This window comes from Colobus angolensis, unplaced genomic scaffold (assembly GCF_000951035.1).
Source record: "Colobus angolensis palliatus isolate OR3802 unplaced genomic scaffold, Cang.pa_1.0 Scaffold10, whole genome shotgun sequence".
NCBI classification, from domain to species: domain Eukaryota; kingdom Metazoa; phylum Chordata; class Mammalia; order Primates; family Cercopithecidae; genus Colobus; species Colobus angolensis.
This window is the reverse complement of record NW_012110919.1, coordinates 17,846,915-17,869,188: the sequence shown is the minus strand read 5'-3', so window position 1 is coordinate 17,869,188 and position 22,274 is coordinate 17,846,915. Positions and strand designations below refer to the sequence as shown.

At 43.2% G+C, this 22,274-nt stretch overlaps 1 protein-coding gene and 1 long non-coding RNA gene across 2 annotated transcripts in view; one reads left to right on the top strand and one right to left on the bottom strand.

The window, feature by feature from the left end:
- Positions 1 to 8,551, bottom strand: part of RFX4 (regulatory factor X, 4 (influences HLA class II expression)) — a 163,198-nt gene extending 154,647 nt beyond the window's left edge. Inside the window, exons 1-2 of the mRNA XM_011937009.1 lie at positions 8,344 to 8,551; positions 821 to 907 (exon numbers count right to left, since the gene is read on the bottom strand). Of these exons, the coding sequence (XP_011792399.1) occupies positions 821 to 907; positions 8,344 to 8,413 (157 nt within the window). The 5' untranslated portion in view covers positions 8,414 to 8,551. The remainder of the gene's footprint in view (positions 1 to 820; positions 908 to 8,343) is intronic.
- The window catches only part of LOC105507126, a 276,554-nt gene that overhangs the window by 165,959 nt on the left and 88,321 nt on the right, over positions 1 to 22,274 (top strand). The window lies entirely within an intron of this gene.

Genomic DNA, 22,274 nt, shown 5'->3' with positions numbered 1-22,274 from the left:
GGCCAATGTAGCTCAGTTTTATAAAATGAAGTGACATGGTGATGACAGAATGACAACCTCAGCTAAGACTCAGGAGGCGGCTATTGAGTAGATCTAGCAAATGTTCTAGGGGATTGTGGAGCAGGTGGGCCGGGGCTCATGCTTTCAGAAAACTGAACTAAGGAGATGCACTTTACCAACCATGGAAGAAAGTCATTTCTGACTCTGCAAAAAATTGGACTTATAATAAGCTGATCTCTCTTTTTTAGAGTTTAAGGAAAAAATACAAGTCCCAAGTAGCCTACTGCTCTTAATATAGCACCCAGAAGCCCCAGTCTGACATAACACAGGGCAAGGTGTAAACACAGGAGCGTACATCTTTCAGTTAACTCTAGCTCTCTAGTCCGAGAACTGGAAGAAATTTCTGCTTTCTGATATCAAGGACATTTATGACTAAAACAACAATCCTGTGACACAACTACTTTGAACCCATATTTACAGTGGACACTGAGAATGGCCTTTCCCAACCAGGGACCACATTTACCTGACTGGAGCATCACTATAACAAGGTCTTTGGGAACGCAGGCTAGCAAGTCCCCTGCAGAAGTTGAGTCTGTAAACAGCAAGTTTTTGCTGTGGCCTCAGTTTCCAGGTCTACCTGAATGGATTCCACTCCCTATTATGACATATTACAGAGAGGTCCTGGGATATTTCATAAATAGGTGGAGAGCATCTTGTTCCAGGTGACTCGGCCCAGCCTAGCAATCTAGAGGCACTACCCTCCCATCAGGACACTGGCCATGTCTGAGAGGTCATGGAAGAATGAGTTTCAAGCACTTACTTTCATCATTAGAAACATTCCCCAGAGATGTGTGGCTGGAATAACGTTTGTTTTCACTTTCGTTGAGACATCTTTCAATCCAGCTCTCTAAAAAAAAAAAAAGAAAAGAAAAAAAAGAAAGAAAGAAAGAAAAGAAAAAGAAAAAGAAAATCACAGAATTGCTGTGGGTGTTTGAGAAGAGACAGAACATCATAAATGCATTAGATTTAAATGCTCATCAACATTCATGTGGCATCTGCCCAGACTGGAATGGGATTTTACACGGAGTTCCATGTGCACCACTGCTGCTGCTGATGAGACTGCAGAGTAGTTTGGATGCAAAATGGCTCTTTGAAGCCTCACTTGAGTATTTCTTGGTCAGATTCTACGAATTCTGGAGTATTTGTAGTACCAACTGAGGATTATCTTTCTGAGCAAAGAAGGTATGTTCCTGAGTAGCAGTTTGTAAAACCAGACTTCGTCAACTGAATCACTGGTGGTGGTTTGTAAACTTGTGAATTAGCAGCAGAACTTTTCTTCAAGTGAAAACAAAAAGAAAAACAGGTAAAACTTTAGGGACTCTGGTTGGAAGAGGACAGGGAACCTTGTAGCTTGCCTCCCTTTGGCCAGGGACCCCTCAAAGAGCTCTCACAGACCGGAAGCCATAGCAGGAGGAGAAATCAAAAGCACTATGGTAGCTATGCAGCCCTTTTTTTTTTTGTTGTTGTTGTTGTTGTTGAGATGGAGTTTGCTGTTGTCACCTAGGCTGAAGTGCAATGGCGTGATCTCGGCTCACTGCAACCTCCGCCTCCCAGGCTCAAGCTATTCACCTGCCTCAGTCTCCTGAGTAGCTGGGAAGGCATCCGCCACCAAGCCCTGCTAATTTTTGTAGTTTCAGTAGAGACGGGTTTTCACCATGTTGGCCAGGCTGGTCTCGAACTCCTGACCTCAGGCGATCCACCTGCTTTGGCCTCCCAAAGTGCTGGGATTACAGGCGTGAGCCATTGTGCCCAGCCGCTATGGAGCCCTTTTAAAATCCAAGACTATGGGTTTTTTTTTTTTTTTTAAATCCAATTTCAAAGGCTTCAAATGTATTTGTTGCAATGTAATGTAATGCTTATTCTGTTTTCTAGACCACCCACCATTCATTCATTCATTCGTTCATTCATTCATTAACAACATCAGCTAAGTACAGTCAGCTCTACTATAACACTTGTCTTGAGAAAACAAATGTGTCCCAATGCAAGTGATATATTTGGGAACAATCTGAGCATAGTGCAAACTTTGTGTCTCTTTATGCTCCATTTATTTCATAAAAAACATTAGGTGAATGCAGAAAACTCCACGCCCCCACCCCCATTATACTGAGCACCACAGAAATGTGCAGAACACACTCATGTTCACACCTCAGACATCTACCAGCTACTTTGGTCCACATTGTGCTATGAGTCACACCTGCTCACTTCATAATAACTCACAGGCTGCAACCCTTCCGATACCCACCTCTAAAGGCAATCTTCAGGTCTTTTCCAAGGTGAAGTGCCATTTTTATTGGATTTGTGTATTTCTAAACCATTTAACATGTGCAGAACTGTGATATCATTTTTATTAGGTTTCTGTCTTTTATTATGTGTCACTGACAAGGTTTTTCAGTATTGTGCCCCTAAGCTTATTTTTCCAGTAAACTCAGTGGTCTTTGCTGGCCGATTCTGTATAATGTGGTGATTTTTAGGAAGGCATATGGGGTGTTATAGCAGAAATGGCTATACCTATGGCTGCAGGCTTTTGGGCAGTGTGGTTCCCCATTGCCTTCTTTATGATCTGGGAGCTGGTATTTATTGAACACCTATTTGAACATGCCAGCCCTCTGCATAAGTTATTTCATTGAGTCTTCACAACAACTCTCTGAAGCAAGGATTTTAATCTCTACTTTTCCTAGAAAGCAACTGGGATTTAGAGGGATTAAGTAATGTGACTCTTCATAATTCAAAGAGCTGAGGAAAAGATCATTAGTTAACACCTTAGGTTACACACTGTAAAAAGAAGCCACGTAGACGAGTAAGCTATGTGGAGAGGGGAAATCAATGTCAACAGCCGGGAGCGATGTCGCATTTTTGTTTTGTTTTGTATTTCATGTTCCAACAAACTGCTCTTTTAAAAGCTGCTTCCAAAATTGTGAATAAGTAGGGGGAAAATATCCAAGGGGAGGAACAAGGGCCAGCTTGTTGAGAGGATATGGAAATCTGATATTTCCCAGGAAATACTGAGGAGCAGAGAAATTCAAAACATTAAAATGCTGCCCCTTCCAGATATCGAATGCACAGTGTGGAGACAGACAGCTTGTAATGTTTCAAAGCTGGGGGTAGGTGTCTGTCATCACACGTATCCAAACGCACATCTGCTTACAAATCTCCAGAATTCGTTTCAGGACTCTCCAGAATGTCTCCGCTTAGATCTTCTCATCCTTTCAATTCCTGGCTCATTTTCTCTGGCAGCAGCCATGGCTACATTTAGATGGTATCTGCTGAAGTTTGCAGCCCCTGCCTCCACCAAACCATACCACCAAAAGCAATATCTATAGTTCTGGGCCAACCCCTGGTCTTCCTAGATAGGTATACACACCCAGCCACTCTCACATGCACTCACATCTACACCCCAATCCCCTCTTTGTCAGAAACAGAAACTAAGGGAAGCACTTGCCCTCTCACCCATTTGCCTGCGCTGGATTCAGGCCTGTCAACATCAGAGTCCTTAGAAGGGCCTGTTCTCGCAGGCGAGAACCCCCCCGTGACTGGTGGGACATTCTCTGAAGAATTTGTGGCAACATTCCCGAGACGAGCTTGTTCTAATAACCAGGTAAGCCAAGAGAGCACAGCGCCCACCCACAAGAGCTCAAGTAAAGAAAGAACTTTCCTGACGGCAGCACCTGTCCTCCACACTGTGCAATCCCACACTGGAGAGAGATGAAAGCAAGGCTACAAGAAGTGGGAGAGGGTGGGAGGTGCCATGAAAATGAAAGAGAAGACATCTCACCCATCGCACGCACTCAGATCTCTCTGACCCCACAGTCTATATGCCTGTAGCCAACTGTGCTCCCTGGGGCAACCCAGAATAAGTCTGGTCTCACTGGCACATTGCAGATATGAGAAGATAACCATCATTTCCCCATATTTCTGGTTGAAGTACCCCCATCAAAGAACCGCACTGTTTCACCTCTTTCTTGGAAAAAAATGTTCCCATTTCTTTGCCATCCAGTTCACCTGCTTCTGGGTGTCTTCTAGTTAATCAATGTCCATGTGAACACGTGGCACTTGGGATAGACTCTGAGGGTTCAGACCATGGTCTGAACAGTGAAAGAAGCATCACCTGTGTTGTTCTGGACAGTTGGTGTTCTCATGCATTCAAGGGTCTTGCATTCCAGACTATGTGGATGCAACACTCTGAGATACCCAAACCAGATATGGGCCTTGAATCTGCAGGGGCACTTTGACCTTTGTCTTCTTCCCTAGTGGAGCTCTTAGGAGTGGCACCTCCAATTCATGTCTCATAAGCCAGGTAGCTTCCTATGACTGGAAGGCCTCTCTTTAGATCAGCTGAAGTCAACGTTATGTACTTTAAAATTATTTTTAACAATGGATTTCGGTCTTGCAGAGGTCAAGAATTACTTGGGCAGAATGACATGTATACTGAATTTTGAATGAAACACTGTGTTCTTCCACCTTACTGATTTGTAGGTGATGTGATTTTATAATAATAAAGTTCAGTATATATTGAGCTCTCACTATGGGTGAGGTATCACACAACCGCATTACATACATCATCATACTTAATACTCATTACAGTCCTAGAGGTGGGTGCTATTAATAGGCCCATTTTAGAGATAAGAAAACTAAGGCTCAGAGAGATTCAGTGACTTGTCCAAAGTCATCTGGCTAGTAAGAGGAAGACCAGCATTCAAACTCAGGTCATAATCACAATGCTGTCTCCAAATGTGAACTGAGCTTTCTCCTCCTATGTCCCATTTAGCCCCCAGAACAATGTGCCAATTCTGCAGCATTTTTCTCAGTCTGCTTTGTATTCGAACTTTTGCTAAAACTCTACTTATATAATGTGCTAAATTTGTTTACATATTCTTTGTCAGCCTCTATCATACACAGAAGCCTCTTCAGTTTAGAATTTAAACCTCTTAAGAATGGAGCCTGTTTTATTCTATGTCTTTTGACTCTCTACTAGTACTGCTATAAAATTTTCCTGTAGTCTGGCCTCAATAACTGTTACATTAGTGACACATATGTCAAAGAACGCATAGCTTATACGTCGATACATCCACATATCTATAGAATTTCCTAATCATTTTCTCTCTCTCTTTTTTTTTAACCACATAAGGCATGGAAAAGTATAACACATCAAAGGCGATTTTCCAAATAAAGCAAAATTCAACACACATTTATTTTGTGCCTTCTAGATGCAAGAAGCTGTGCTAAAGAAAAGCTGTAGTGGCCAGGCGCAGTGGCTCACGCCTGTAATCCCAGCACTTTGGGAGGCTGAGACAGGCCAATAAAGACCAGCCTGGCCAATGTGGCAAAACCCCGTCTCTACTACAAATAAAAAAATTAGCTGGGTGTGGGTGGCATGCACCTGTAATCCCAGCTACTCGGGAGGCTGAGACAAGAGAATCGCTTGAACCTGGAAGGCAGAGATTGCAGTGAGCCGAGATTGCACCACTGCACTCTAGCCTGGGTGACAGAGTGAGACTCCATTTCAAAAAAAAATAAAAAAGAGAGAGAGAAGCTGTAGTGATATAAACATGAACAAGACTGGTTTCTACCCTCTAGTTACCAAGTAGAAAGTAAGGCACGTGCTACTCCCTGAGCTCATGAGTGCAGGACCCTGTCATTTTTGTCCATCATCTCACACCCAGTGGCTGGCCCTGAGCCTGGCTCCATAGATGTTGCACAATAAATACATGTTTTTTCTAAAAACTTAATTAAGTTCCTATTGTGTGCCAGGTACTATAGAAGCCATTTTCACATATGTTGTCTAAATTGGACCCAGAACAACATTACATGTCATGTTTTCATATCTCTAATTATAGATATGGAAAGTTAGGCTTGAAGCAAAAGTTCTAAAGGAAGGCAGACTGTGATCAATGCTGCAATACTGGTATTGAGTTCTGGGGACAGCATGGGACATAGGAGAAAGAGAGTTCAGTTCCTACTGAGATAACTTCCTATTCCCAATTGCCTCATTCTTGATCTATAAAAATCATCTGACCTGTTAGTAAGGACCAAACTTGTGCAAGTGCCCAAGAGGATTTGCCTACAGCTGTGAGCAGAGGCTCCTGGGCTGTGAAGCATCCCTTCCCCTGGTTCATCTGGGATTATGGGCAGGAAGGAAGAGGCAGATCATGCCTATGGATTTTCACTTTCAGGGAGCTCAGCCCACATTCCTTAGAGGAAGATCTTTGTGCCTTTTCACTTTGGACTGAAGATTTGGAAACCCCAATGTGAAGTTATTTTCTTGGGTACATATAACGAGGTTGAGCAGAGCCATATATAGTTATCAGGTTTTCTACAAGGCTTCATTCTCTTTACAGCAGCAAAGAATAACTCAGAAGTAGCCACATCGGGGACATGGCACGTCCGAGGCAGTTCAAGTTTCAGAGTGGTGCTTCACAAACCCATATTGACCTGGCAGAGAGAGCCTGTTAAGATGGTTATCAAGAGCCAGGTAATCCTTGAAGTTTATAGGACACATTGACAGGAATCTCTTAGATTATCCGTGCATCCATTTATTCATTTTCCAAATAATTATCAAGTATCTTCAGTGTTCAAATAGAAGAGATGAACAAAAGCTATTCAACAGGACACACATACATTACACAGGATATCTCTGGTGGACTAGCGTCTCAAGACCTAAAACTATCTGGGTTTTTGTTGTTGTTTATTCCCTTTTTTAAAAATCACTTATTTTTCCCACCCTTAACACGTAAGTTCTAATGACCTTGTCTATCTTGTTCAGTACCTTGTCCCCAGGAACCTAGTACAGTATTGGGCACATAGCTGTAGTGATGCTTGTGATGAAGAAAAGTAAAGGAAGAAAATAATGGAGAATGAGAGAAGAGGAGCGGGGATTCTCCACCAGAAAGGCCTCTGGGAAGAAACAGCCTGTGAGCAGACACTGAGTTTAGTGAGGGAGCAAGGTTTCCCAAGATTCAGAAAGAGGGGACCACAAGGGCGAAGGTTACCCCCAACCCCAGGAAAGATCATGCTTGACTTGTTTGAGGAATGGCAAGAAGGCTCAGGGGGCTGATGCACAGTGATCAAGGGGGAGGTGGTACAACATGAGAGAAAAGACAGAGATGGGCTTGGTAGAAAGTGGGGTTTGGAGCTCAAATCCGACTGGATTTCAAATCCCAGCCTGGCCACTTACTAGTTATGTATGTAACATTGGGACGGTTCCTAAACCGTCCTGAATTCTTACCTACCTGATTTCTTCAAAGATTAACTGGAATTATAAAGGTAAAGCACTTAGTGTGTTTGGCTTTAAGAGCCATAGAAAAATGAGGAAGGCGTGGTCTCTATCCACCAGGAACTCACAGCTGAGTGACAGGGACAGATGCCTAATGGTGATGTCTGGCATTTATTGAGTGACCTCCAGTGCTGGTCGCTCCGCTCCACATGCTTCATCTCTGTTGCTCACAGCAACTGAAACGGAGACTTGACTAACTTTGATTTGCAAGAATGAAACTCAGACCCAGAGAAGCTAGTTGGTGGCTGAGCTAGGTCAGGTCTGTCTGACTCCAAGGCTGGGGTGTGCTCACTGCCCACACTGCCCACACTGCCTCTACAAGCAGGTACCAGGAGTGTTTGGTATTATAATAAGATGCTGTGGGGCATAGAGAGGAGAGCTTCCATGGAGAGGAAAGCCTGGCTGCTTCACAGAGGGGGTGGCATTTCAGCTGGTCCTTAAAGGATTCAGCACCTGCCAGACCAAGGAGGGAAGCAGGGCATTTCAGGCAGGAGGGCTGCCTTCAGGACAAAGACACAAAGCTGTGAAAGGCCTGGTGGTTCTGGGAAAGGTGAAGAGTTCGCCGACCTGTGACTCCCAGTGCTGGGAGACAGGTGGAAGAGTCCGTTAGGAGCAGATTGCAAAGGCCTTGCCCGCCAGGCCCACCAGGCCACGAAGCCTGCAGGCAGCTGGGAGCCAGCCGTGGTGTTCAAGCAGTGGGGAAGTGAACACGCTGAGTTTTGTTCCTGAGGCACCGGATGAGAACACGGAGGTCCTGACTTATGCAATACCTGTAGAAAACGCCGCCTGACTTAGAAAGTGTCACCGGGATTTAATAGAGGCTGTTCTTCACACTGTATCAACAGTCTCTCAGGGCACTGTGCTGGGGCCTATTTTAGGAACTTGCAGCTCCAGAAACGCTACAAAAGAGTTGACGCGCCACACTCACAGCTACCAAGGGCGGGCCTGGCCCCGGTTCCCCCTGGGGGTGCCAGGCCCACCCCAGTCTCCTCTCCCTGGGCCCTGGTCATTACCAGTGGAACGGCGCCGCCGAGGCCTGGTCCTGTCGCCTCCCGCACCAGGGTGGGCTCTCCTTTTGATCATTCTGTCAGCCCCTTTCTGTCTCTCTCCTGGCTCCCTGCCGGTGGCAGTGGCGACACACAGAAGCTTGGAGAAGCCCAGGAAGCCAGCAGCTGTGGCCTCTCCAGGGGGTGGCTCAGGTCAGTGGGTTGCCATGGCAACGCCACAGGCCCTGCCCCAGGGGCTGCTGGGTTCCAGGAAGGGGCCCTGCCCCGCCTCTCCTTTCATTCCTTCCCTCATTTACCAAGTATTGATTTAGCACCTACTGTTTGCCAGGTTCTGAGCAGCTAGTGATGAACATGGCAGACAAGGTCCCTGCTCTCAGAGAGCTTATATTCTGCAGTGGAGACAGAGACAAATTAGCAAGAAGACAGCAGAAAGTAAGTGTTATGAAGAAAATAAAGCCATAGAATGGGAGATCAAGAGAGGTGGGGGTGCTTTTTGGGCAGTGGGGACACAGAAGGCCTCTCTGATGAGGTGATGTTGGAGTGCAAGGGTCTGGGTGGCCTTGGGTGTATGAGGAGAAGCCAGGAGGCCAGCATGGTGAAGCGGGAGGTGGGGAAAGCAGCAGGAAATGAGGTAGAAAGTTGGGAAGAATCCAAAGTATGTAGGGACTTGCAGACTCTCCTAGGAACTTCACATTTATTCCAAGTGTGCTAAGAAGCTATTGGAGGACTTTAAACAGGTGACGTGGACTGCACTGGCTCAGAAAGGGCAGCCCACATTCATTCATCCCTATCTTCATTTGGCAACTATTTATGGGGTACCATGCACCGGGGCTGACACAGCCCCTGCACCGGGGCTGACACAGGAGGGACACAGCCTCAATGGACAGTTCTGTCTTTTCGGAAGATTAGAGTTTAGTGTGGACAACTATAAATAATCACACAGCAATGCAATTACCAAGAGTGCCACACGAGAGAAAAAAAGGGGGGTTGGGTCTAATCTGGGGGTAGTTAGGAAGCTTCTTGGAGGAAGCAGCATTAAACTGGCAGCTAAAGAATGTGAAGGCACGAACCAGGTGGGGGGGGAAGAAGCATCTTCCTGGCAGAAGGAACAGCATGTGCGAAGTTCTTGAAGCAGGCAGAAGAAAGATGCATTCAAGAAACTGCCAAGCAGCCTGAGCATGACTACACACATTGATTCAGGTATCAATACATGTTTCCTGAGATCATGCTACTTGATAAGCACTTTACAAGATGCTATAGGGGATGCACATACGTAAGCTTTGCTTCTGTACTCAGTGCTGGGTTAAGGAGTCTGGACTGTATTCAGTAGGTCATTGGGAACCTCATAAAGTTTTTTAGTGGAGTGGGGCAGAAGTAAAGCAGTTCTGTGGGCAACTTCATCTGGTGCTGCTAAACATGTTTTAGAGGGGAGAGAATAGAAAAGGAGGCCACGGAGTAAGGGTGACCATATCCCTTATCATCCAAACCTGAACACTTTTGAGATTGAAAAGCACTATCATTAATAATTTTGCCAGGATCACATGCATAAACCAGGATCGAACCAAGAGAACCAAGACTTACTTGTCCCCCTCTGTAGGAGGCCACTAGAAGCTCATTATGTCTTAGAGACCTGAACTGGATGGATGAAGTAATTTGTTGAAAGAAAAGAATGCTGTGGAGAAAATATAAGAACTCTTTCCAGTTAACTGTGTTCACTCCCCAGACAATCCATGTGATCACTGGCTCTGTGTCTCTTCCTCATCAGCTGGAGTCTCAATCACTACAGGACACAGGTGAGCCTGAGATGATGCTAATATCATTCTCCTGGAATATGGCCTCCCAACACAAGCACCATAACCTTCATCATCATCATCGTCATCGTCATCATCATCACAGTGATGACTTGCCCAAGATCACACAGTCGTTAAGCTGCTGAGCAGGGATTTGAATCTGACTTGATCCTAACCACTCACCTGTGCTATGATACTGGTAATTATTATATGCACATTAAAGCCTCACTGTGAATTCTAAGCTGTGTCTAACATAACACCAGACGTACAATAGGCGCTCAATAATGTGGCTGCCCTTTCCCTTTTTAGGGAAACTCAGTATGTAAAACTCTAAAGCGGGCAAGGAAATTAACTAAGGGGTCATTATCTGCAATGTACAAGAAAAAAAAAAGAACGAGGGAACTCCCAATGATACACCAATGCCGTTTGTTCAGAGATCATGAACTTACGAAGAGTCTTCAGACACTAGAGAAAATTCAACCTAAGGTGTTCAGTGCCATCTCCTGTCGAAGATAATTTCAGTGTAAAAGCAGATCTCAGCTCTGAAAATATCCCTGGGAACACTAGCATTAATGTACGTTATTGCATAACCAGTTTGTAAAAATTTCATTTTCCCTCAACTTCTGGGGAAAGGTGCACCTACTACTACTTAATGTTAGCAGACTTTTTCTTTGTTTCCATTTCTACTATAACAATATTATTAAAAGATAAAATTAGGAAAGGAATCATTGAGACCAAGGCTACTTGCTCTGCATGGCATCTGATGTTATTTCAGCCTTGACATCATTGCCTTTTCTAGTTTTGGGTTTTTATTTTATTTTTACCTCTCCTGCTCTGTTTGGGGATGTGGATTCCCCCAAAACCTCAGGAGCCAGGCACTCCTGGCTACAGAAGCCGAATAGATTTTAACCCAGCCTGAACTTTTGAGGTAAGCCACCAAAACATCCTTCTCCTAGGCAAAATGCCTTTATCTTTCCCGTAAGTTTATTGCAGAAATTATATTTTAAAATGTTGAAAAGAGAAACATATTTTCCCACAATCCCACCACTCTAACCTGGTAACTACCTTTCTTTTCTTTTTTTGTGTGTATTGGTCGCAAGTCTCGTATCTATAAGTGCACGTAAGAGAACTGTAACTCCAGCAAACATAGCATTTCTATTCATTTTTCTCTTAATGTTCTACTATTATGCAGATTTTTCCTAGGGCACTACAGTCTTCATATTCATCATTGTTTGAAAGATGACCAATGTTCCATTGAGCAAGTGTTTCTATTTTCCATAATGTTTCAATAAACGACTTGGTGCGTATCATTTTTTCTTTGTTTTGATCATTTCCTGAGAGTCACTTAGAAGAAGGAAAAGTTACCAGGTGGGATTATTGACTAATTACCAATGAATTGTCTGAGTTTCAGGCTTAATACTTACTAGTTCAATGAATCAAGGCAAATTAACTTCTCCAAACCTTGGTGTCTCCTTATGCGTAATATGGATAATAATAATCTGCCTACCTCATCTTAATAGTGTGAGATTTAAGTGAACAAATGCACAGAAAGCACATAGAATACTATGCTTATTCTGGACCACAGCAAGTTCTAGCCAAACGGAACAACCATAATCCCAAGAGTTTGTGTTTGACAGAGGCACCTTTTTTCCTCTTTTTCTTTATTATTTTTTTGCAACCCAGACCCGACCACCATTTTTAGAGATGGGATCTTGCTCTGTTGCCTCAGCTGGAATGCAGTGGCACCATCATAGCTCACTGCAGCCTCAAATTCCAGGGTTCAGGTGATCCTCCTGCCTCAGCCTTCCAAAGCACTGGGATTATAGGCTTCAGCCAGCACACCTGGCCTTGTTATTGTTGTTTTTAATGTCAGTGTAACAGTTAAGAACATGGACTGATGAGCCAAACTGCTAGATTCAATTCTGACTTCTTTGCTCTGTGACCTTAAGGCAAGTGATTCAACCTCCTTGAGCCTTGGGTTCTTCATCTGCAAAGTGGAGTAATATCAGTAACAGCTCGCAGAGTTTATATAAGAATTGAGTGAATAAGGCACATCAGGTGCCTACATGATAAGCATTAGATGTCTTAGCTAATGTATCATGCCCACCTCTAAGGCATCCCACCTTAATCTGTACCTGAAATCACCTTTCCTGTTTGATTCTTGGGTCTCCCAATACAATTAAAAGAACTTGGCCTTGGAAGCCAGAAAGACACTAATTCTAATCCTCCCCTTAAACAATTGACTAAGTAAGCTCTGCAACCCTAGGCAAATTACTTAAGCTTGTGGGCCTCAATTTCCTTCCTATTAACTAAAAAAACTACCCCATGAGGTTATTATGAGGATTAGAATAAATAATATAAGCTCCTTAAGTGCTGATTGTATTTTATTCACTCACTATTCGCTGTATTTAGGACAGCGCTTGGCCCAGAATAGCAGATCAATAGAAGTGGAGGAAAGGACAGAAAGGAGGGAGGGAAAGAAATGAATGAATGAAGCACTAACACCATGCCTAGCACATAGTAGGGGATCCAAAGAGTGTTAGTTAATCTGTAATTTATCAGGCACAAACAAGTTTGCAGGAGCCCTTGGGGCCAGGCTTCCTAGAAAGTAAGGAAAGAGATGCAGAATCCTTTGTAATATTAAAAACAGTTTGATATATATATTAAATAAATATGTATTAAGCACTAACTATGTGCAAGCCACTCTAGCAGATGCTATGCACTGTGCTAAACACAGAAAACAATGACACAGGCGAAACTCTTGAAAAACAAAGGAAGAAGCTTCAAATAACCGTATAAAATCAGAATGAAAAATATACTTCCTTTTAAGTTTTTAATTGAGATGTAGGTGGCCTGATTTAAACAAAACAGGATCAGCTTTGGAGCAACAAACCTCAGTTTGGATACTCAGTTGCCATACAGACCAATGCATGTGACTGAATCTTACTGGTTTTACCAGGTGTTCAATGGGAATGAATGATCATTCCAAGTCACAGGTTTATGAGATACTGCCTCAAAAGACTGAACACAGTGGAAGAACAAATTCTATAAAATTTTGTTTTCTTTTCCTATGTATTAGTACATTTTCATGCTGCTGATAAAGACATACCCGAGACTGGGCAATTTACAAAAGAAAGAGGTTTGACTGGACTCACATCACAGTTCCATGCGGCTGGGAGGCCTCACAATAATGGTGGAAGGCAAGGAGGAGCAAATCACATCTTACATAGATGGCAGCAGGCAAAGAGAGAGCTTGTGCAGAGAAACTCCTGTTTTTAAAACCATCAGATTTCATGAGACCCATTGACTATCACAACAGCATGGGAAAGACCTGCTCCCATGATTCAATCATCTCCCACCAGGTCCCTCCCACAACACCTGAGAATTATGGGAGCTACAAGATGAGATTTGGGTGGGCACACAGAGCCAAACCATATCATCCTATGTGGTCTTTGTGTGTGGGGGTTGGGGAAAAAGGTCTTGGAAGCCACTAGAGGACCACAAGGTTCTCCTTGCAAGTGGTGCTTAAAGCAGCTTTTGTTTATTGAGCTTTTACGATGTGCCAAGACCTGTGCTGGTCCCTTTACATATTACTTTATTTAATCCTCACAATACTCCATGAGGTGGGTATTTGAATAGTGCCATTTTACTGAAAAGCAAACTGAGGCTCAGAGAGGTTACCTAAGTTGCTGAGTTCATATATCCAGCCCATGGCAAAACCAATTCTCAGGAAGCCTGTTGGATTCCAGAGCCCGCACTGTTAATGATTCTATCCATGATTATAGACTGTAACATGCTATACAATGGAAGGTGCCGTTCTTTTAACAGCAAGGTTTTTATGTTGAACCTATTCTAAGTGAAATCGTGTCTGTAAGTAAATAGATATGGAGCCCCTGATGATGTGTGTAAGATGTCAAATTTCCCAAAGTAACTGGCAGGTGGGAAGATACCAGCCTAGTGGTGGTACCAGGTTGAACTTAGAAGCTCTGAGAATGATTTGAGATGAAAGGCACACATTGCATGGAGGCACCCACTCGGGGAGGAGTGCCCGTGGGCGTCCTCAGCAGCCTGCTGCTAGAGTCACATCTCAATGCCAGTGGCTCCCAGTCGCCCATTGACACCCACAACGGTGCGCTCCAAAGAATGGCAGCTGTCTCCCACCAGGATGAGGGATGACTGAACCTCCTGAACTTTATGCAGTAGAGGAGGTGAATGAGAATGTACAGCTCTCAGGTCTTCCTTCTAGCTCTGGAGTTGTTGTTAGCTCTGGAGTTGAGGAAGTAAGGAAGCAGCCTGGCTTTTGAATCACAGTAATCCGTATTCAAATCCTGGTTTGACACTAGGGGTTTGGCCTGGACATATTGTTACCTTGGCTGTCTGAATCTCAGTTTTCCCATCTGTAAACTGTTGATAATAATACTATAGAATCAATATACGAGTTAAATAAAGTAACATGCATAAGTATTCACACAGTGCCTGGAAAAAATTACAAGTTTGATTAATCTGCTACTCAATTTCCAAAAGGGACTCACTTGTATAAAAAAGAAACTAATAATTTTGAAAAAACTCACCAAGTCAGCCTGCTGTCAATTACAGAAATGATTCTGATGGAGCCTCTTCCTTGCCTCCCATCCTCCCTTCGGGTTCCCCTCCCTCTTTGTCCCTTCCTTCTCAAAATGCTCAGTTTATCATCAGCTATCGATATACAATCTCATTTCTTTTTAAAAAATCCCTCTCAATGCCAAGAAAAACTTTTAACAGAACACGGGATCCGTGGGACATCCTTGTGTAGGTCCCCCGTGGACTGCTCAGCTCGGCAGGCTTTCCAAGCGGTGCTCAAGGCTCAGCCCGCCTCGGTGCGACGCTGCCCAGTACATGTGGGGCGAGGTCTGGACAGACGGCACTCCCACTCCCAGCGCCTCCTCAGCTGTGCCTTGTGAGGTAGCCGAGGCGAGAATGCCCTGCAGCCTGGGCACCCAGAGGAAACCCCACGTAGCAGAGAAATAATTTATTCTTGTCATCACACCAAAGTTTTCAAACTTTAAAACGCAGCCTTGATTAGAAGAAAAGCTCTGTTTTTTCTAAAAGCCTGGCATTTCTGAAAAGGTCCCCTACCCAAACCACAGAAACCTCAAAAACTCTGCCCACTGAGTTGAAACTAAAAGTTCACGGAGACCAAAGTCTTTCTCACAACAACGGCTCGATGCTTTAGAAATCTTCTCTCCAATGCTTAAAAGTTTTAATGTTTTAACTGAGGGCCTCAAGCCCTCTGGAATCTTTCTTCCTTGTAAACTCCCAGAACTTTCTAAGCCAGACTTACTTTCTGTGATGTCCAATAATGCTTGGTGGAGAAATTATTTTGCTTTTGAAAAAGGAGTCACTGAGTGAAAGAAAGAAAAGTAAAAGAAATTTTAGCCCGGTTAGTAGCCATTTAAGGATGAAACAAAATTTGTTGATTTGCTTTTTGGGGAGGCAAATAACTTTATAAAGACACCCCACTTCTTCCCTCACCCTAGGCTTATTATCATCAGCAGTGGAAGTGAACACCAGGAAGAAAACTTGGCAAAATGTTTAAAATAATCCATCAGTTCCACCATGGGTTTGAGTTTACGCCATGGACCCAATTCTGGAACTTTATAAAATCCTAATAACTTCAATAGAAACTTGACTTATTCATGAGCATTTAGATTCAGTATACAAATTATAAATAAGTTCTATGTATGGACACCCCAAATTTGGACTAATCACATTCAGAAAAAGATAACACAGAACGCAAAAAAGTCTCTCATGCTCACTTTTAAAAATTATAAATTCTATAATCACAACATTCCAAGAAACACCTCCTTCTTCAGAAGTGTAACGTAACTTGCGATGATTTGATGGCCAAGATTCAAAACAAAGGCACTGACATCACTTTATTCACAAAATGCATTTGTGTCTCAAAAATTAGATGCTGGCTTGGAGGTGTAATTGTCAATCACTAATCACTCATTAGATTATCCAAATGTCCATTCAAAATCTAGTTCAAAGACTAGTTTGCTTGCATTGACTGATACTGTATTTTCTCCAACATGATGGATTCAGGACACCAGTGCTTATGAAGTGGTAAATTTCCATTCGGATTAAATAAATATCTGCTACATTCAGCAGTCTCACTTAGGTTGTGTCTAACCACTGGTCTTTAGCACAATTACTGGGTAGCTGGAAAACACACAGGACACAAAGTGCTAGCTAACCTTCACTGGGTGGCAGCCTTTTCCAAGGCTTTCTCATTGTTCTTTTAAATTAAAACAAAGCAACTACAAAAACACAAATCAAACGTGTCCATGTTCACCTTTCTACTGATAATTATTGATTGCTCGGAGGCAGAACGATGTTTTTATATTTTATGGAAGAATAACCAACCAGAAAAGTGGAAACTGTACACATCTTTTGAAGTATTCCTGCCTTGAAGGTGGGATATGACACACATAAACCCCGTAACCTCCCGGCACAGGTCAATCCAGCCCTAGTTGCCTCAATTTGGACTCAATTCAACTGAAAATAATATGGCTGCATTTCATTCTTTTCTGCTTTTTATGATCTCTTTCCCTCTCCTAAACATTTCAAAAACTCAAAAACTGCAATGTTAGTAAACATCAAATTATAAAGACAAAAACAGAACAAATGGACGTTTTATCCTCACATTAAAAATATATATATAAATGCAAGAAAGGCAAAAGAACCAAACTCTCTCTGCATCCTGCTAAAACGAGTTCCAGAGTATGGCTCACTTGAAACTGAGTTTTACACTTTCTGAAAACCAAGTGTGAAAATGGTTCAATCCTTAAAACAGTGATGCCTACAAACATAAGAGGGTTGGGTGGTTGAGGGGGCCGTGGTCGGGGGAAGGCAAGAGGAAGAGGTATGAAAAAGGTGGGCCATCACATTCCAGAACTGGAAGGGCATCAGGAGTTGTGGAGGGGCCTCTATCAGGGTTGTGCAACATATGTCACCTCTGAGTACGCCATAGATCTCTCTTCCAGGATTTAAATTCAAGCCCACAGGTGTTGCCTCGACAAAGACTCATTTTCCACTTCCTTTAACAGACTGGAAAACACAAGGATGAAATAATGGCAAACAGGGGCACATAAAATGCCTTCTTCGTGGGGAAGGTGGAAAAATAAAAATAGAATTAGTCTTTTGGTCTAAACCCTTCAGAAAAAAAAGACTTATCTCAACATTAAAACTGGGTTTGTATCTACACGGTACAAGCACATCTAGGTATTCTAAAACAGTCTACATTTTTTTTTCTTTTTTCTTTTTTTTTCTTTTTGGTATTCTTATCCCCTTTCCCAACTAGGCACCTAGAATAAAGTATAGGAAGACCAGATAATTATTGTTAATAATAATAATAATATCTGCCATTTACTGAGCAACTTTTAGGAGTCAGGCATTAAATCAAATACTCAACATGTACAATCTTACTGAATTTTCATAACCATCCTAGAAGGTAGTGAGTAGACATTTTCACAAAGAAGGAAACTGAAGCTTAGAGAAGTAAGATAATTTGCTCTGGATCACACAGCAAGAATATAACTGATACAGGATTTGAACCTTGTCTGATGGCAAAGCTCATGCTTTTTTCACTAAGTCACACTATATACCGCTGAAGCCATATTTTAACACATATCTGTGAATGACTTCTAGATGCAATATATTAAGTTACCTAAAGGCTCCATATATTACCATGTTACTTAATTGTTTTTGCCACATTCCATTATTCTTCCTGTTGCATGAATGAAGCCTTGACTTTCTCAGAGACAAAGCAAATATTAGCCAAGTCTGAGTGAATCCCAAAAAAGATGAAAGCACATTTCACATGTGTAGTAAAGGTATGAATGATTTACTTATGTCCCTATTTTTGTCAACAACAATTATAAATTTTGCCTTTACAGTTCAAAAGATTATTTTAGCTGGACATGGTGGCTCACGCCTGTAATCCCAGCACTTTGGGAAGCTGAGGCAGGTGGATCACAAGGTCAGAAGTTCGAGACCAGCCTGGCCAACATAGTGAAACCCCGTGTCTACTAAAAATACAAAAAATCAGCCAGTGCGGTGGCGGGCACCTGTAATCTCAGCTACTCAGGAGGCTGAGGCAGGAGAATTGCTTGAACCTGGGAGGCAGAGGTTGCAGTGAGCCGAGATTGAGCCATTGCACTCCAGCCTGGGTGACAGTGCAAGACTCTGTCAAAAAAAAAAAAGAGACTATTTTAACATTTTTATATAGGGAGAAAATAGCAAGTCTTTTGCTAAAATGCTATGTGTGTTATTGGGCAGTCCTCCCACTGCCACCCTCTCCCTAATAAAAAAAAAAAAAAAAAGGAAGAGATAGTCAATATAGCTTCATGACTAAGAGTGTGGATCTAAGAGCCAGCCAGGCTGGGCTGTGGGCCCTCCACTCGAATCCTGGTTCTGCCACTTACCCATCTCTTGGATATGCTTTCTTTTTTTTCTTTTTCTTTCTTTCTTTTTTTTTGGTTCTTTTCCTTCCTTCCTTTCTTTTTTGTTTTTTTCTTTGAGACAGAAGTCTCATTTTCACCCAGGCTGAAGTGCAGTGGTGTAATCAGAGCTCACTACAGCCTTAAACTCCTGGGCTTAAGTGATCCTCCCATCTCAGCCTCCTGAGTAGCTGGGACTATAGGCATGCACCACCGTGCCCGTCTAATTTTTGAAATTTCTTGTAGAGATAGAGTGTCACTGTGTTGCCCAGCCTGGTCTCCAACTCTTGCCCTCAAGTGATCTTCCTGCCTCACCTCCCAAAGTGCAGGGATGATAGGCATAAGCCACAGCGCCTGGCCATTGGATATCCTTTCTCTGTCACAGTGTTTTTAAAACATTTGCTTTTTAAAATACAAATGGAAAGCTAGGTCTCCTACTTGCATTCTGCCTCAGGAAAGTTAGGAACACACAAATAAGAATGATTGAGCTTCCCAAGCAATCGAGGTATAGCTTGCCAGCCCAGCTTCCTGGGGCTCAGAAACTTATTGAACATGTCAGCTTCTAGTTTCAATTTTTCCTTTAACTTGTTGGTTTTTCTATTTAAACTGTAAATAATAACAGTTTCTTCTTAATAATAACAGTTTCTTCTTAATGGGATTGTGAGCATTACACAGATAATGTACTTAAAATGCTTAGCAAAGTGAAGACATAGTAAGTATCAAACGTACGTTAACTATTACCACTTTCATATTTCATGTTCACTACAGCTCTATCAGCTGGTTTTATCAATCCCATAAGAAAATTGAAGCTCAGCAACATTAAGCTTCCAGACCAAATGCTCGCAGCTTTATGTGGCAGAGCCACCCTATGAAGGCAGCAACCCCATCACCATGCTCTGTCTTTATTACTCCAGATAGGTTTTTCCCCCCTTCATATTGTTAACCACTTACTGAAATTATCTATTTTTGTGTTTACTTATTTGTGGGTCTGGAACTTATGCCCTAGAGAAGCAAAGATGACATTTTTGTTAAGCCCAGTATCTAGCAGAATGCTGGGCACATAGGAGACACATAGTCTTCTTGGATGAATGAATGAACACATGAATGAAGAAAGCCAAGATTTGTCTGTGACCCAAATCTCTACTCAACTGCTGTGATACACTGCCTCCCATTGCTGCCACCATTTAAAATCCTCCTTAAAGGCAGAGAGTCACAGGATTCCTTCAGAGTCCAGGGAAGACAACATCCTGATTCTCCACTCTCATCCACCTGTTTCCCTTCTCACCAAGTGGGATTCAAATCCACCTAAAGCCAGTATCATAACTAAACCCTGATCTATCACGACAGCAGTGTCTAGGTGATATGGCCTGGGTGGGGAGAAGGCATGAGTGTTCCCTAGTCTGCTCTCCAATCTAGCTCTGCCATGTACCGTTTGTGACCTCAGGCAGGTTTCAGACCCTCCTTCATCCTAAAAAGAGACTATGCAGAGTTGTGATAGGGCTTCATTGGCTAATGTGTGAAAAAGTGCCATTACAGAGCTGATACATGGTAGGTACTCAGCAAGAGACAGCATTCTTTCCTCTAGGCTCCAAAATGACTCAACTTTTATGTTGCTTGTAGTGCCCACCACTCTCAGTGTGTCCATACCTTCTCTTATTAAATGCATTCTGATGTCCTTGACAGTAGGGACTGTGACCTTGTTCATCTTCAGGGTCTGCCACCTAGCAGGTAGTCAGGAAGTGAGATTGAATAAAACCCAAAGTAACCTCTTTGTTTTCTTCTTTTTTTAAAATTTCACTTTTACCTGATACCTCCAAATAAACTCTTCAAGTTCATTCTCTCTCCCCTAAACCTTAATAAAATTGCAAATATCTAAAATAGAGTGGAAGAGGTAAAAACAACATTGGGGGTTTCTCCCACCGTCTCCATCCTGCAGAGCCTTACGGTCATCAGAGGAGCAGCTGAAGAGTTTCCCAAGTGACCTGCAGAACATATAGGGTGGGCTCTCAGGGACCTGTGGAGTACAGACCTGAGTGCCTGGCATCCCAGCTTGTGATGTCACCATTTTATATCTTCTCAGCCTTTTTGGAAAAGACGCTGAGGCAAACAGACCAACTTGGCTTAAAAATCAGTCTTAAAATGTTGGAAATGAAAGAAAAACCCTATGCTTCACAGTAATGCCACGCTCATGGAGTGCCTGGGAGGCTCAATGTCAGTAAAACTACTTTATAAACAACGTACCCAGAAGATTTCACATAGATGTGAGAAGACAAACACAGACACAGGCATATAATTGAGAGGTAGAATTTCATTAGGTTGATGCAAAAGTAATTGCGGGTTTTACCACTGTGGCACAACATTTTGCCACAAAGGCAAAACCCGCAATTACTTTTGCACCAACCCAATAGACCATATCAATTTTTACATCCAATCCATTCTTTTGCAAATGAGGCAATGGAATCTCAGGGAAAGAAGAAGGGCTCCTTTGCCCAGATTGTCATCAGGAGGGGTGCCTAGGCGTGAGAAGAAACATCTTACCAAAAGCTTGAGCAGTGGAGGGAGGGTAGAGTGATTTTCCTTTGATGGCTGCATTTTAGCACATTGACCAATGTGCATTCCTGTCTAACATATGTGAGGGTCTGTGATGCTGGCTTCATCATCTAGAAGCATTTCAGTGTTCCCTAAATTGGCATTGGATACAGCCCCATAAAGTCAAGTGTCTTTTAGTAAATCCTTTGGGGATGGAGGGAGTTGGCCAAACAATTAAGAAATGCACTGCAGGTGGGCAATGAGAAAGGACATCTGGGCCTTTTAAAAGAGTTGTTCATGGTTCTTGACTCTTAAAATCCTAAATGACTTACAAAAAATAGTGTATTATTAGTTCGAGGAGAAATTAACTAATTGTGCAGTGAGTCATCGTTCAGATAGTGGTAACCAGCCCATATATTGCTTCCTGGATTCTACAGTGAAGTCAAAGGAATAGAGGGAAATGTCTACCTTGTCAGAGAATCCCAGCCTGTGAGCTGTCTAACCCTTCATTTTACAGGCAATTAAAAATAATCTTGGAAAGGCTAGAAGATTAACCTAAAGTCACATTACAAGTGGCTGAGTTGGAATCACGACCCAGCGCCTTTCTTACTGTAAAAAGAGGGGGAAAATCAGAATCTCCTCTTTACTCATTCCCACTCCCAAGATTTCTGGCCAGACACTCCCTTCTCTTCTCGTTCTGTTCCCGCCTTATTCTAACCTATCACCCTTTCAGATCGGGTTTGAGATAGGGGGTGAGAAACTCACCCTGGGCGACCCACGGGTCGTGGGGAAGAAAAGCCAGAACCTTTCACGTTGGTGAGCCTGTGGCTCTTAGGGAGGCGGGCACACTGCCCAGCTGGCGCCTAACCTCGGGACGGGTGAGGGGGGAGGCTGGAAGAGAATCCGGAGAGGAAGGGAGGGAGCAAGGGCTCCAAGGCGGGCTGAGAAAAGGTATAGTTGCTGGAGAGAAATTAGACCTCGGTGCCTCTGGGAAGCAGGATGGTCCAGCACTTACACAGCGGCGGGGAGGGCCCGTGCAAACTCCTCTCTCTTCCTCGCACTGGGCCCTTTGTTGTCAGCCTCTGCCTCTGGCTCCCGCTCCTGCCCTCCGGTCCCCAGGCCCCCCTGAAGTCACCCC